Raw genomic sequence first — 12,500 nt, 5'->3', positions numbered from 1 at the left:
CCAGAGGGGATGATGTTACAGTTTCCAAATCATAAATGACAGAGTAGTAGAGTTAAATGAAACAGCAACAAGGGCAGAAAATCAAAAGATTGCAGCAAGAAGAATATGAAAATGTATGTAGCAAAGGTTCCCTTACTGCAAAGGGTATTGTTCTCTTACTGCAAAGGGTGTTGTTCCCTTACTGCCAAGTTGTTAATGTGGTTTATTATCAGTTTGCAAAGGTTGGAACATTATGAATCCCTGATAAAAACATGATTTGGAAGTCTATGCCCATTAAGATGCTACAATCAGAAACATTCCCTAATGAAGTGTTCCAAGCAAGGGCTAACCCCCTCTACAACGAATGTTCAGAAAGCATACCACTTATGGGAGGGTCTGAGGCTAATACGTGACTACTTACTGGTACTGGGGTCTGAGAATAATGGGAGCATTCCCAGTAATGACTGCAAGCGTTCATGTGCTTTGCAGTCAGAATGTGGGGAAAATACGGGTTGCTTAAAAAAGGTGAAAGCCTACACACTTAAGTCCTAAATAAACAACTGTAATGCCCTCTAAAGTGTGGGGTGAGGCACTTGTGAAAGAAGGAATTGCAAATTCACATTAAAATCACCGAACATCCAAGTCCACGTGGACTACACTACAAAGTGACAACAAGTCCACTACAAGTCCACAGCATAACGTCTACCTGGCCAACAGGAAACTGGTTCAAATCACTACCATGGGTGGCTCTCAAACTCTCGATCTCCTCTCTCCTCGATGCTCGGTCTTCGAGGCTCGTTCCCACTGATCTATAACTAACACTGAATAGACTATCCCATTGTTGCCACCCCATCATTCTTTATCTAGATCAGTGAGGACAAGGATAGAAGGGAGGGTGTAAAACACCAAATGAGAGGTACCCCATGTCCTTAACGAAGCAGATACATGTACACCACATGTATAACATGTACTGTATACCCCCAGAGTGTAGCACTGTCGCTGCTTGACGGCTCTAGTTGACTGCAGCAACTCAAGCTAGGTTACAGCAATATATATATTTTTTTTTACAGCCACCGGTACTTGTGACCTTGATAAACAGAGATCTATCCAGATCTCCAGATCTAAAAAATGCTGGAGTTTTCTTTCCAGTCACATAGGAACTGCTTGTGAGGTTTTTTCAGGCAAGGTTGTTATGTGTTTGAAGGTATGGACAGAAGGCCTTGGAGAACTTCATTTAAATTCCCCAATGCTAGCATGCTAAGTAGGCCTAAGCCCCTTTATAGTTCCAAGGTCCCCTGTTTTGTAAGAGCTGTGAATCCAGCATGAATTATGCAGTGGAAGATAATTTAATCCAAATTCTTTCCTCAAATGAACACTACACACTTTATCGGAATTCCTCTATATGCCAAAACAGCACAAACAGCAAAAAACCGAATAGTGTCATCAATAGTCAGACATGAATTATTCTGAAATATTCTCCCACTCTGTAATACCAAACACACCTTGAACATAAGCTACAAAAAGCACTTCTAAAATTCCTCTAAATAATGCTAAATAATGCTGTCACTTCAGAAGTTAACATTTGCAGCGGAAAGTTCCAGAGCCTCCAGAGGTGTCAGCGCGAGGCTGCAGTGACAGTGGTGGCGGTGGTGAGGGTGAGGGTGGCAGCAGCAGAGGTGGCCAGCCGTGCGGTGATCGAAGGGGACAGTGTGGTGCTGGCCTCGCGGCAGTGTGAACTCGCCTGCCGCCCCGTTTTAATGAAGCTGTCATAAACTCCGAGGCTGCCGCTGCTCACGTCGCGGGCCATAGCCCTCCAATCAGAATGCAGGACAGACACTCAGACTCAGGCCACTCAGACAGTTGTAAAGCACCCCGTATTCCCTCTCATACTGATTGATTGTTGGACTGACAGACCACAGTGAACTAATGTAACCGACAGAACAGACAAATCGCAGAAACTGACTAGTAACCAACAGACCATTTATTAACTTCTTATTTTATGATTAGTTGATCAGTTGCTTGATAAACTGTTGCCCGGTCTTTATAACTACAAGTGAAAAGTAAACTGCAGAGTAGCTAAAGGTTCCATATTATACTTCTTCTTCAACAAATCAAAATAGACCTATGGGCTGCACAAAACATGTCCCTGAACCTGTTGGTGCAAAATCTGATAACACATTATTAGAAGCTCCATTCTTGCCAGATTCAGTCCCTTTTAGAATACCTGTTGCTGGCCATGCACCACTCCGGAACTGCTGGCATGTTTACATCAATGGACAGTATGGTCGAAAGCCCGGTGACATGGCAATGGAGAATTCGACTGGCAGTGATAAAATGCAATTTGTCATGCAGGGATAATAAAGATTGTGTGACAAACATCATTGCCTGTTCAGTTTGAATGTCAGTAGTAAAGTAGACTAGTCAAGTTATTGAGTTTAGCCAAAATGTCTGCGAAATACAATAACCATAGCAGAATGAATTGAGACACCTGCATGTATGATGAAACATGGCCTAACAATGTTAAATGATAATGGGTAAAACTTTGTTTGGGTCGCTATATAAGCCCAGTGATGTAACCGGTGATGTAACCTATTCCAGAGTTTAAAAACATTTGTAAAATTGGCTGTTCACTACCAGGTGGCCTGAGTCGCTTCCAGCATAGGCTAGGCTACATTATATGGCCTTCGACATACCTACTGCACAAAATACTGTTGATACTCTTTCGCATGGTGCTGGTTGGAAACAATAGGTTACGACTAAAATGGAAAATCTTCGACAGGAAGTTCCTAACCTAAGTGGATGGGAATTTGCAGATAGGAGTGGGTAACCATGACATTCTTCTATCTATCATTCTTCTATCATTCTTCTTCTATCTATCTGTTCTTGAAATTACCCTTGGGGATCAATAAAGTATCTATCTATCTATCTATCTATCTATCTACACCCGAACTTGAACTTGAGGCGTAATTTTAGCATGTCTTGGTACTAGGGACATGTGTCAACGTCTCATGACCTCACCACAGGTGTGCCTCAGGGATCAGTATTAGTGCCCTTGCTTTTCTCTAATTACACTCCCATGGATTTTACTATGTTTGCTATGCGTACAACGTCTTCCCACCCGAGGACTCGTTTTCCAACTATCGTTTTCAGATTTCTGCATGCAACTTATCTGAGCATGTAGCCTCCGTTGAAAAATCATGTCCGTTTATCCTTTACAACATTAGGCAGATCAGACCTAACCTGACTCTCGCCAGATCCTTGTAGTTCGCTGAGCTTCACACAAGGGTCTGGGACTTCTCGATAAGAGATGTATTTCTGAAGGCGGGGCCTTGTAAAAAAATCCTTGCATGTGATTTGATAAACCACATGTCCGTTACCTTGAATGACGTGGTAGGCTACTTCAAGCTCTTGCCAAACCTGGTCGGAAGAAGAGTGAAAACATCCTTGCCACCAATAAATGCCTGTTCATCTTTTAAAGAATGAATACTCGATAGATTCGACAAAACGGTTGAAATAGCAGAATCAGTGTCAGCACAAGACTCCTCGCTGCGTGCCGCCATTGTTGTTTGAATCAGACAGTCACTTCGGCACTACGTCACATCTATGAAACCCCCTCTGGCGATCCTGATTGGTTCATTATTTTTTGCTCCCTTGAAGGAGTTTGCATTGCCCTCGAGCCCAGACCCTTGTGTGGAGCTCAGGGAAACGCCTTTGGTGGAGCATGGCGGAACTACAAGGGTCTGGCGAGAGTCAGGCTAGATCAGACCTTATCTGACATAAGATTCCACACAACGTATTGTACAGGCCATGGCTATCTCCAAACTTGACTATTGTAATTCATTGTTAGCTGGTCTACCTGCTTGTGTCGTAAAATCATTACAACTGATTCAGAATGCTGCAGTACACCTGGACTTCAATCAGCCAAAGAGGACGCAACTCCTCTTCTAGTTATTCTCCACTGGCTCCCCATAGTGGCCAGAATTAAATTCAAATATCTCGCTGTGGCCTAGGACACTGTCTGGATTTTAATTCAATAAAGATGAACATCCCCAACCGCCCACTGTGATCTTCTGATGAGCATCTGTTGTGTCAACCAGCCATAAACACTAGTTCAAATTCAAAACTCTTTTCCTCAGTGATTCCATGTTGGTGAAATGAGTTGCCCTGTGCTCTCTGTTCCTGTGATAGTTTTGGGTCTTTCAAGAGGGGTGATTGATTTTACTCGTCCTATTATTTCTACACCCATCACCATGCAAGCTTGTAAACAAACACCAATCAAGAGTGACCAGAATCTATTCACTTTGTGAAGTCTGACTCATGCCTGGCTAGTGGTACATTACAAAGTCACACAGTATTGATTTCTGATGTAAGCCCTCTTCTTTGGGCTTGTACAGTAATCACCAACCATACTGTTGTCTTTATTGGCAAAATGTGTAAAAGAAAGACAATTTCCTCCTTATTAGGATAAGGATTTGTGTTGATATGTGAGCAAATGTGAAGTTTAAAGGGATATTCCGCCATTTTTGGAAATAAGCTCATCTCCCACCTCCCCTCGAGCAAAACAATCGATATTTACCTTTTTCCCGTTCATCCAGCCATTCTGTGAGTCTGGCGATACAACTTTTAGCTTCAGCCTAGCATAGATCATTGAATCGGATTAGACCGTTAGCTTCTCGCCTGCTAGCATCATGCTTACAAGTGACTAAGATTTCTGGTAATTTTCCCATTTAAAACGTGTCTCTTCTCAAGTTAGAAAGTGCAATAAGACCAACTGAAAATGAAACCTGCCGTTTTTCTAGGCTGATTTGACACGGAACTACACTCTCATCTGGCGTAATAATCAAGGCAAGTTGCAAACGTACCATGGGCGCAGTGATATCTGAAAATAGTCCCCAAAGGCAACAAGCAGGAAGTAGTGTGTGATATCACTGCGCCCATGGTACGGTTGCAACTTGCCTTGATTATTATGCCAGATGAGAGTGTAGTTCCATGTCAAATCAGCCTAGAAAAACGGCAGGTTTCATTTTCAGTTGGTCTTATTGCACTTTCTAACTTGAGAAGAGACACGTTTTAAATGGGAAAATTACTAGAAAGCATGATGCTAGCAGGCGTGAAGCTAACTGTCTAATCCGATTCAATGATCTATGCTAGGCTGAAGCTAAAAGTTGTATCGCCAGACTCACAGAATGGCTGGATGAACGGGAAAAAGGTAAATATCGATTGTTTTGCTCGAGGGGAGGTGGGAAATGAGCTTATTTCCAAAAATGGCGGAATATCCCTTTAACTTCATAGGCCACTGTTAACTGCCACAGCAATGCATCTCAGATGACAGCAAGTCAGGCACAAGTACAGTAGTGTAATGAGCAGTGTAACAAATGACGCTCCACAGGGAGGAAATGAGTAAAGTAATGTATGCATTATTTTCACACAAGTAATGAGTCATGTGTCGTTGAGTAAAGACTCTCAACACTCCTGATTGCAATGTAAACGACATGGGTTCAAATGTCATTAAGCACATGCTAATGGTTAGCACATGTCATTAAGTAAATGGTGATCAGGTGTTAATCCAGACACAGGGCAGATGAGGGGCTTGGCTGATTTACCGACTGACCGACAGGCTGGCATCCCCATAGTGATGGGCTGTCTGGTCACGTCCTTCAGCGCTTACACTGTCCTCAAGTGTCAGGCGCGCCAGCACGGGTCTCACCCCACTTACCTCTGTGGAGCCACTCACAGGTGACACTGTGGCAGATTAATGGACGCCGATGTGAGAGAGTGTGTCTGTGTCTGTGTCGAGTGTCGGGAAAAAGTTGAAAGCGCGGAGCTTGTGCCATGCACGGCGCCATCTGTCAGAGCGCCTGTGCCCGCATGCCAGGGAGATGAGAGGGCGCCGCCACAGCTCATGCCAGCTCTCTGGCTTGCGGGGGAATCAATGATGAGATCTCTCTTAGTAGAAAGATGAGCGGAGCCAGACGCATGAATTAACGCAGACACAGGGAGACATGCTGACACGGCAAACCAACAGACCCATATGTACAGTATATAGACAGGACAGTCTTCCAACTAAGACAAACCAACAGATTAATATAATGTATATATCAATATTCAATATATGTATTATACACACATATATAAAGACAGATACTCAGTCAGGAAGGCTGACAGACAGACAAAGAGACAGACAGGTAAGTCACACAGGTAAGCAGGCAGGCACTTTGTCTGGAAAACAAAAGCAAAGACAAGACGCAGGCGGCGAGGGGATGATTGATGGGAGCTGGAGAGGCAGCCATGTTCCCGCAGGAGAGAGGGCTTGTCTCCGTGGGCGTGAAATCTGATGAGTTATCATTTTACCATCAAAGGCAGAGCAAGCGACACCCCACAGGCAGACGAACTGCTGTCACTGCACTTTACAGCTCTCTCTCTCTCTCTCCATTCACTCTTCTGTCTCTCTATCTCTCGCTCCAGCGCTGTGTGTGTGTGTGTGTGTGTGTGTGCGCGCGCGCGCACGCACTTGTGCATGTGTGTGTGTAACACATCCACAGATAGTCATGATATACACAAGGGTTGTATGATAGTAGTATGACAGTGACAGTGATGTTCAGTTATTTCTGTGTTGGGGAGCCAGGGCTATGAAAAGATGGATAAACCCAAATGATTACGCTTTCATCGCCATCCAAAGAAACCGCTAGACAACTATATCAACACATTTCTACACAAACAATTTGTCCTCGAACAATAAATAATTTTAACATGCTTTGAGGTACTGACATTGATGTTATATATTATTAAACACTGCTTTGACAAACAGTGAGTGAACCCTCTAAATTTCAGTTTTCTGGCATGAGAAGAGGAAGCTTATTGCTGTGGACTGCCCTCTTGCTGTCAAAATGTGGAACTGCGGAGGAGTATGGCTCTGGTATAGCTGAATTAGTACTGACCTCTAGTGGTGAAGTATGGACTGTAAAAAGAACAACTTCAGTATCGGTAAGTGTGATGAATAATGCAGCAGCCCTACGCACCAAGGGCATACTTATTTAAATCCATTAAAGCAACGTGCAGCAACAACAGTGAGGTACGTTTTAATAGATTTGCATTTTTTGTTATCATCTTCAAATATACTTGGATGATTTAGGCACAAGAAGAAGCCGATAAACACACCTTCCACATAGCCATTCAGGCTTTGCACTGTGTACAGTTGTGTGGTCCAGGATGACATACAACATGAAACTGTAAGAAGAGCTTTCACTACATAGAAAAACAAAACACCAGTTAGCATGTTAGCAGGTTTTATCAGTGCTAACTTGGCTGTTTGTAGTCTTCGCAAGCTGGTTTGCAAGCTTGCAAGTGTTAAACTCATTTGAGACCAACACCGTGCTGCTTGACACCTGAATAAGGGGTTGTGAAACTTTATATTGTACAGTTGTCATATCTGAATTGTTTTCCAGTTGATTGCTGATCATTTCAGCTGTCATTCTTTCCATATCCTATCGCTCAATGGTGTTTTTTGCCCCCAATGGCCTTTACCCTATTCCTAACCCTAACCCCCTCAACCCTCATCCTACCCCTAAACTGAGGGGAGTAGTGCCTTGAAGGCAGCGCTGCCTGGAAGGCACCATTGAGGGCAAATAATACCAAAGACCTATCCTACCTCACCACCATGCTAATGGTCAACCTTTCCTGTGTATATGAAATACAATGGTAAGCGTATGATTTCAACACAGTTTCTTAATGGCTTATTATTTAATTTTCAAGAAACAAATATGTGGCTGTAAAGGACTGTGACATCTTAGGTTTTCTTGTAACTAAGGGTGACCACTGGGAGGCAGTGTTGGCGTGTAACTTAAACATGATGGAACATTCTACTGCAGTCTATCCAACAAATCAGCCAGAGGAATACAAGAGGAGCTGAAAAACTAATCACAATTAAAAAAAATACTGTAATTCAGCACATTACAGCACATTATCTCTCTCTCCCTCTCTCTGTCATTCTGAATAGGATGCATACACCCACATTTTTTGCCATTTTCTGTAATTGTGCTCTCTCTCACACACACAAACACACACTCAAAAACACAACCATACACAATATCAGTCTTATCATCTTTCTAATCTGATATCCCCAGTTGCAGATGCTACACTATCTATTCCCTCTGCCCATTTTGTTTAATTGTCTGTGTGTGTGTGTGTGTGTGTGTGTGTGTGTGTGTGTGTGTGTATGTGTGTGTGTGTGTGTGTGTGTGTGTGTGTGTGTGTGTGTGTGTGTGTGTGTGTGTGTGTGTGTGTGTGTGTGTGTGTGTGTGTGTGTGTGTGTGTGTGTGTGTGTGTGTGCGTGCGTGCGTGCATGCGTGCGTGTGTGTGTGTATCCTGGTGTTCAATGATCTCGTCTTTCACAAGTTTGAGTTTTGAATTTCAAGCTTATTTGGCCAAGTCTCTGGCCAAGGTCCTGAAACGCCTTTCAGGCATTGTGGAAGATTTGACTTCATTTGACTGTCATATATTCCAGTGGATTGATGAATGATTACACATTATTTTGGAAGGAAATAGACATAAACATGGGCAAGGGGGAGAGACAGAGAGTGGTTGCTGCATTAAATCCAAAGCTGGAACTCTGCGATATTAGCTAAGGTTGACCTCAAGGAAATCGAGCTCATGACATGGTCTCTGTAAGTTTGCGTGCGTGCATGCATGTGTGTGTGTGTGCGTGTGTGTGTGTGTGCGTGGAGGAGGGGGATGGGGATGTTGTTCCATATGCAATTGAGTGCAAGAGAGAGATGTGTGAGTGAGTGAGAAAGAGCAAAGGAGATAAATGAAGTGCTGAGGCCTCTTATGCATATATATTTGCATCTTGTGTGTGTGTGTGTGTGTGTGTGTGTGTGTGTGTGTGTGTGTGTGTGCGCGTGTGCATGGGCACGTGTGTGTGTTTAGAGAAGCCTGGAGGCGAGCACTACTCATTCCATGAACTTGTATGATCCCTCTCTATTTGATGCTCACTGCTACACCCGGGGCCATAGAGGAAATGGTGTGTGTGTGTGTGAATGTGTGTAAGAGAGAGAGAGAGAGAGAGAGAGTGTGTGAGTGTGTCTGTCTGTCTGTCTGTCTGTCTGTCTGTCTGTTTGCATATGTATGATTGTGTGTGTATGTACGTGTGTGCATGAGCGCGCGTATGTGTGTGCATGTATTTGGTTGTGGGAGATTCCATTTTGCATAGGCTTGCAACAGCACATTTGAAGGTTGCGCAGTGTGTGTGTGTGTGTCTGTGGCTAGACATTATGAGTCTGTGTGTGTTTGTGTTTTTATTTTTTTTTGCTTAGCTATTTGGTATGTTTGTGCTTTGCTTTCTGTGAACGTAGTGGCAGTATGTCATGTTATATTTCAGTCAGGGTCTTTGTCCTTGTGGATTGCTATGTATCTCATTGTAGTGGTTTATGAAAAGAGTCTATTTGTGTGTTAAATGTACTTGGAAGTGCAAGGCTGATAAGCAAGCCATGAGTCGACATGCTTTATGTTTGCTTTGGCCTTTCTGACAAAAGACTCAGTGAAATGAGATAATGAATCATAGTAATAAAGCAGTCTATTCCCCCACTCTCTCTCTCCTTCCTCTCTTCCTCTCTCTGTCTCTCTCTCTCTCCTTTTTCTCTTCTACTCCCCCCTCCCTCTCTCTCTCCATCTCTCTCTCTCTCTCTCACTCACTCACACACACACACACACACACACACACACACACACATACACACACATACACACACACACACACACACACACACACACACACACACACACACACATTCTCCCCCATTCCCAGAAGTCTCCAGCCCTGTGTCCATATGGATCCTATAGTAGACATTATTAGTCAATTAGTGACACACATCAGCAGTGCATTCATACAAACATAGAAACACACAAACACACTATTACACTATACAGTATATAGTGGAATATATACTGTATATTACATATATTATGTGTGTGTGTGTGTGTGTGTGTGTGTGTGTGTGTGTGTGTGTGTGTGTTTGTCTTTCCCCTTTATACCGTTCATGCTCATTCATTTCATTTTTCCCTGAGTACAGTAGATAAAAAATAATTCCAGTAAAACCCAATGACCCTACAGAAAAGACAGTGTGTGCCAGTGTGTGTGTGTGTGTGTGTGTTTCTGGCAGTTCTACTAATGTTATTACAGGACATCAATGTGAATTACTGTCACTATAATGGTGATGCTCCACCTTTTTCTATTGCCCTTTCTCTCTCTCTCTCTTTCAAACACACAGGTATGCACACATACAGTACACACACACACACACACAGAGCGATACTCAGACAGACACACACCCTCACACCGTTTCTCTCTCTCTCTCTCTCTCTCTCTCTCACACACACACACACACACACACACACACGCTACACACACAAATAAATAAAACAACCAGCGCTCAATTTCACACACTCAGGCCTAAAGAAAACATCAACTCTTTAAGAGGATCACTGTTCCCCCTGATGAAGACACAGTGCCAGAGCGCTGTAAGCGCGAGCAGCGGAGCATCCATCTCCTTCTCCCAGGGATGTCACCCTGCAGTGGGGAAATGAACAGCGCTGAAGTGGGGCTCATTAGACCTACAGCGCACTGAGCACACCGCTACAGCAGCTAATCCACTTAGCCACACATTTACATGGATCTGGTTGGAAATGCACAGAGGAATGAGAACAAGGAGGCTGGTTTGAGCAGGAGACAGATTGGAAATGGCTGAAGTAAATGGCTCAGTAGGCAACAAACAGTAAACAAAAACAGAGCAGTGCTTGTAAATCACAGCTCTTCATTTGGTTGTTGTATTGCAAGAAGATGAAACATTAAAGCATCACACAGATCAAGACACACACACACACACACACACTGTACACAGACACAGACACACACACACACACACACACACACACACACACACACACACACACACATACACACATACAGTACATACACATACTCAAACAAACACACACAGAAGCACTCCCACACCCACCCACACACAAACATACACACACAAAATATGTGTGCAGGGTACTACACACACGTGGCACGGTAGATTTGTGGGTCACTCTGACTGACCCGTGGCTGTGGCTGCTGCTTGTCTCAGCACCGTAAGGCAGCGAGACAGAACGTTCCATTCCAGGGATCCACTGTCACCATGGCAACATAAACTAAATGGATTCTGAATGTTCATTTGCTTTCCCTCTGACCCCCGCACGAGCACATCAGCATTTCTCAATAACTCAATTCATCCCATATTTACACACAAACACACTGCCCATACACACAGAGAGCTGGCAGAGTGGCTGTGTGTAGACCAAGTTTACCAGAAAATAATCAAAAGTGATGTTGGGTAATGCCATGTGACTTGTGACCCAATGAACGAGCTGGTGCACAGAAGTCCTTTTTACACATTTTTACTGGAAGCAAATGACTAAGCAAAGCACAGCTTCTTCGTCAGAGCCAAAAGAGTACCAGTGTCAGTAAATTACATTTCAATTAAAGTTTATATTCTATTCTATTTTAAAGTAATGTGCTAATGTAAGTCAGACACATAATGGCCTAATTGTGTGTTGTTACTGAGGAACACACTGAACAAGAGACACAGACACAGGTCCGTGACTTGAGAGCGTTGCAGGATGCCAGACTCACCTTTGATGAGGGTCCCCGTCACCAGCTTGTGCAGGGAGATGGCGAACTTCACAATCCCCCGCTTGCAGCGCTTGGCACAGCCCGACATCCTGACCTGGGGGAGGAGGGAGGGCTCGCAAAACGTCTGACGGAGATGAACAAAGGTCAAAGTTCAAATGTCTGCCAGGGCCACTGATGGCAGAGTAGTGGGGGGGCAAAACCTGGAGAGACGAGTCTGTGATGGCGAACCGACGATAATAGTGAACAGCTGCTGGAGTAGTTGGTTGATCAGGCAGCAAAAATCCCAAACAAGTGATCTTTAAAAAAGCGACGAGGCTGATGAACAAAGGTACCCTGGAGAATGTTTTCTTTAAAAAAGGAAGAGTAAGAAAAAGATGCTTCTTTCCACTTTGCCCGTCGCCAGAAATCCAACAGAGAGTCTGCTGAGCCCTCAGACAATGATCTCTCTGTGTGGGTCCCAATCTTCCTCTCCTGCCTTGATGTCTGTGTTCCACAAACACACACACACACACACACACACACACGCACTGATACACACAAACACACACAGCAGCACTCTCCTCCTCTCTGACAAATTTATGTGTGCCCTAGAGAAGGAGAGAGAGCGGTAGAAAGAGCGAGAGAGGGGGTAGCTGGAGAGAGCAACAGAGTGAGAGCTCAGAGAGATAACAGAGAGAGACGAGAGAGAGAGAGAGAGAGAGAAGTAGAGAGAGAGAGAGAGAGCGCACAGTCAGGGGTATGAGCAGTCACCGCCGGCGTGCTGATAGCTTTTGTCACAGTTGAACTTTGTTTCCAACACAAAAAGGAACAAGACAAATGGCAGAATACTCCTCGGCTCCTCTCCAACTCC

The 12,500-nt window shown here is 44.0% G+C and overlaps 1 protein-coding gene across 5 annotated transcripts in view; it reads right to left on the bottom strand.

Annotated features, from left to right (window-relative positions):
* Positions 1-12,500, bottom strand: part of LOC134068337 (Kv channel-interacting protein 1) — a 60,355-nt gene that overhangs the window by 37,435 nt on the left and 10,420 nt on the right. For 2 of the 5 annotated variants that reach the window (XM_062523854.1, XM_062523855.1), the window contains exon 4: positions 11,651-12,282. The exons of 2 other annotated variants lie outside the window; for them this stretch is intronic. In XM_062523854.1, the coding sequence (XP_062379838.1) occupies positions 11,651-11,738 (88 nt within the window). In that variant the 5' untranslated portion in view covers positions 11,739-12,282. Of the gene's footprint in view, positions 1-11,650 lie in introns of all 5 variants that reach the window. One more of the 5 variants, XM_062523856.1, reaches the window with a different exon arrangement.

Source organism: Sardina pilchardus, chromosome 21, assembly GCF_963854185.1.
Source record: "Sardina pilchardus chromosome 21, fSarPil1.1, whole genome shotgun sequence".
In the NCBI taxonomy this organism is placed as follows: domain Eukaryota; kingdom Metazoa; phylum Chordata; class Actinopteri; order Clupeiformes; family Clupeidae; genus Sardina; species Sardina pilchardus.
Note: the sequence above shows the minus strand (reverse complement) of the source record. Positions and strands in the feature narration are given on the sequence as shown.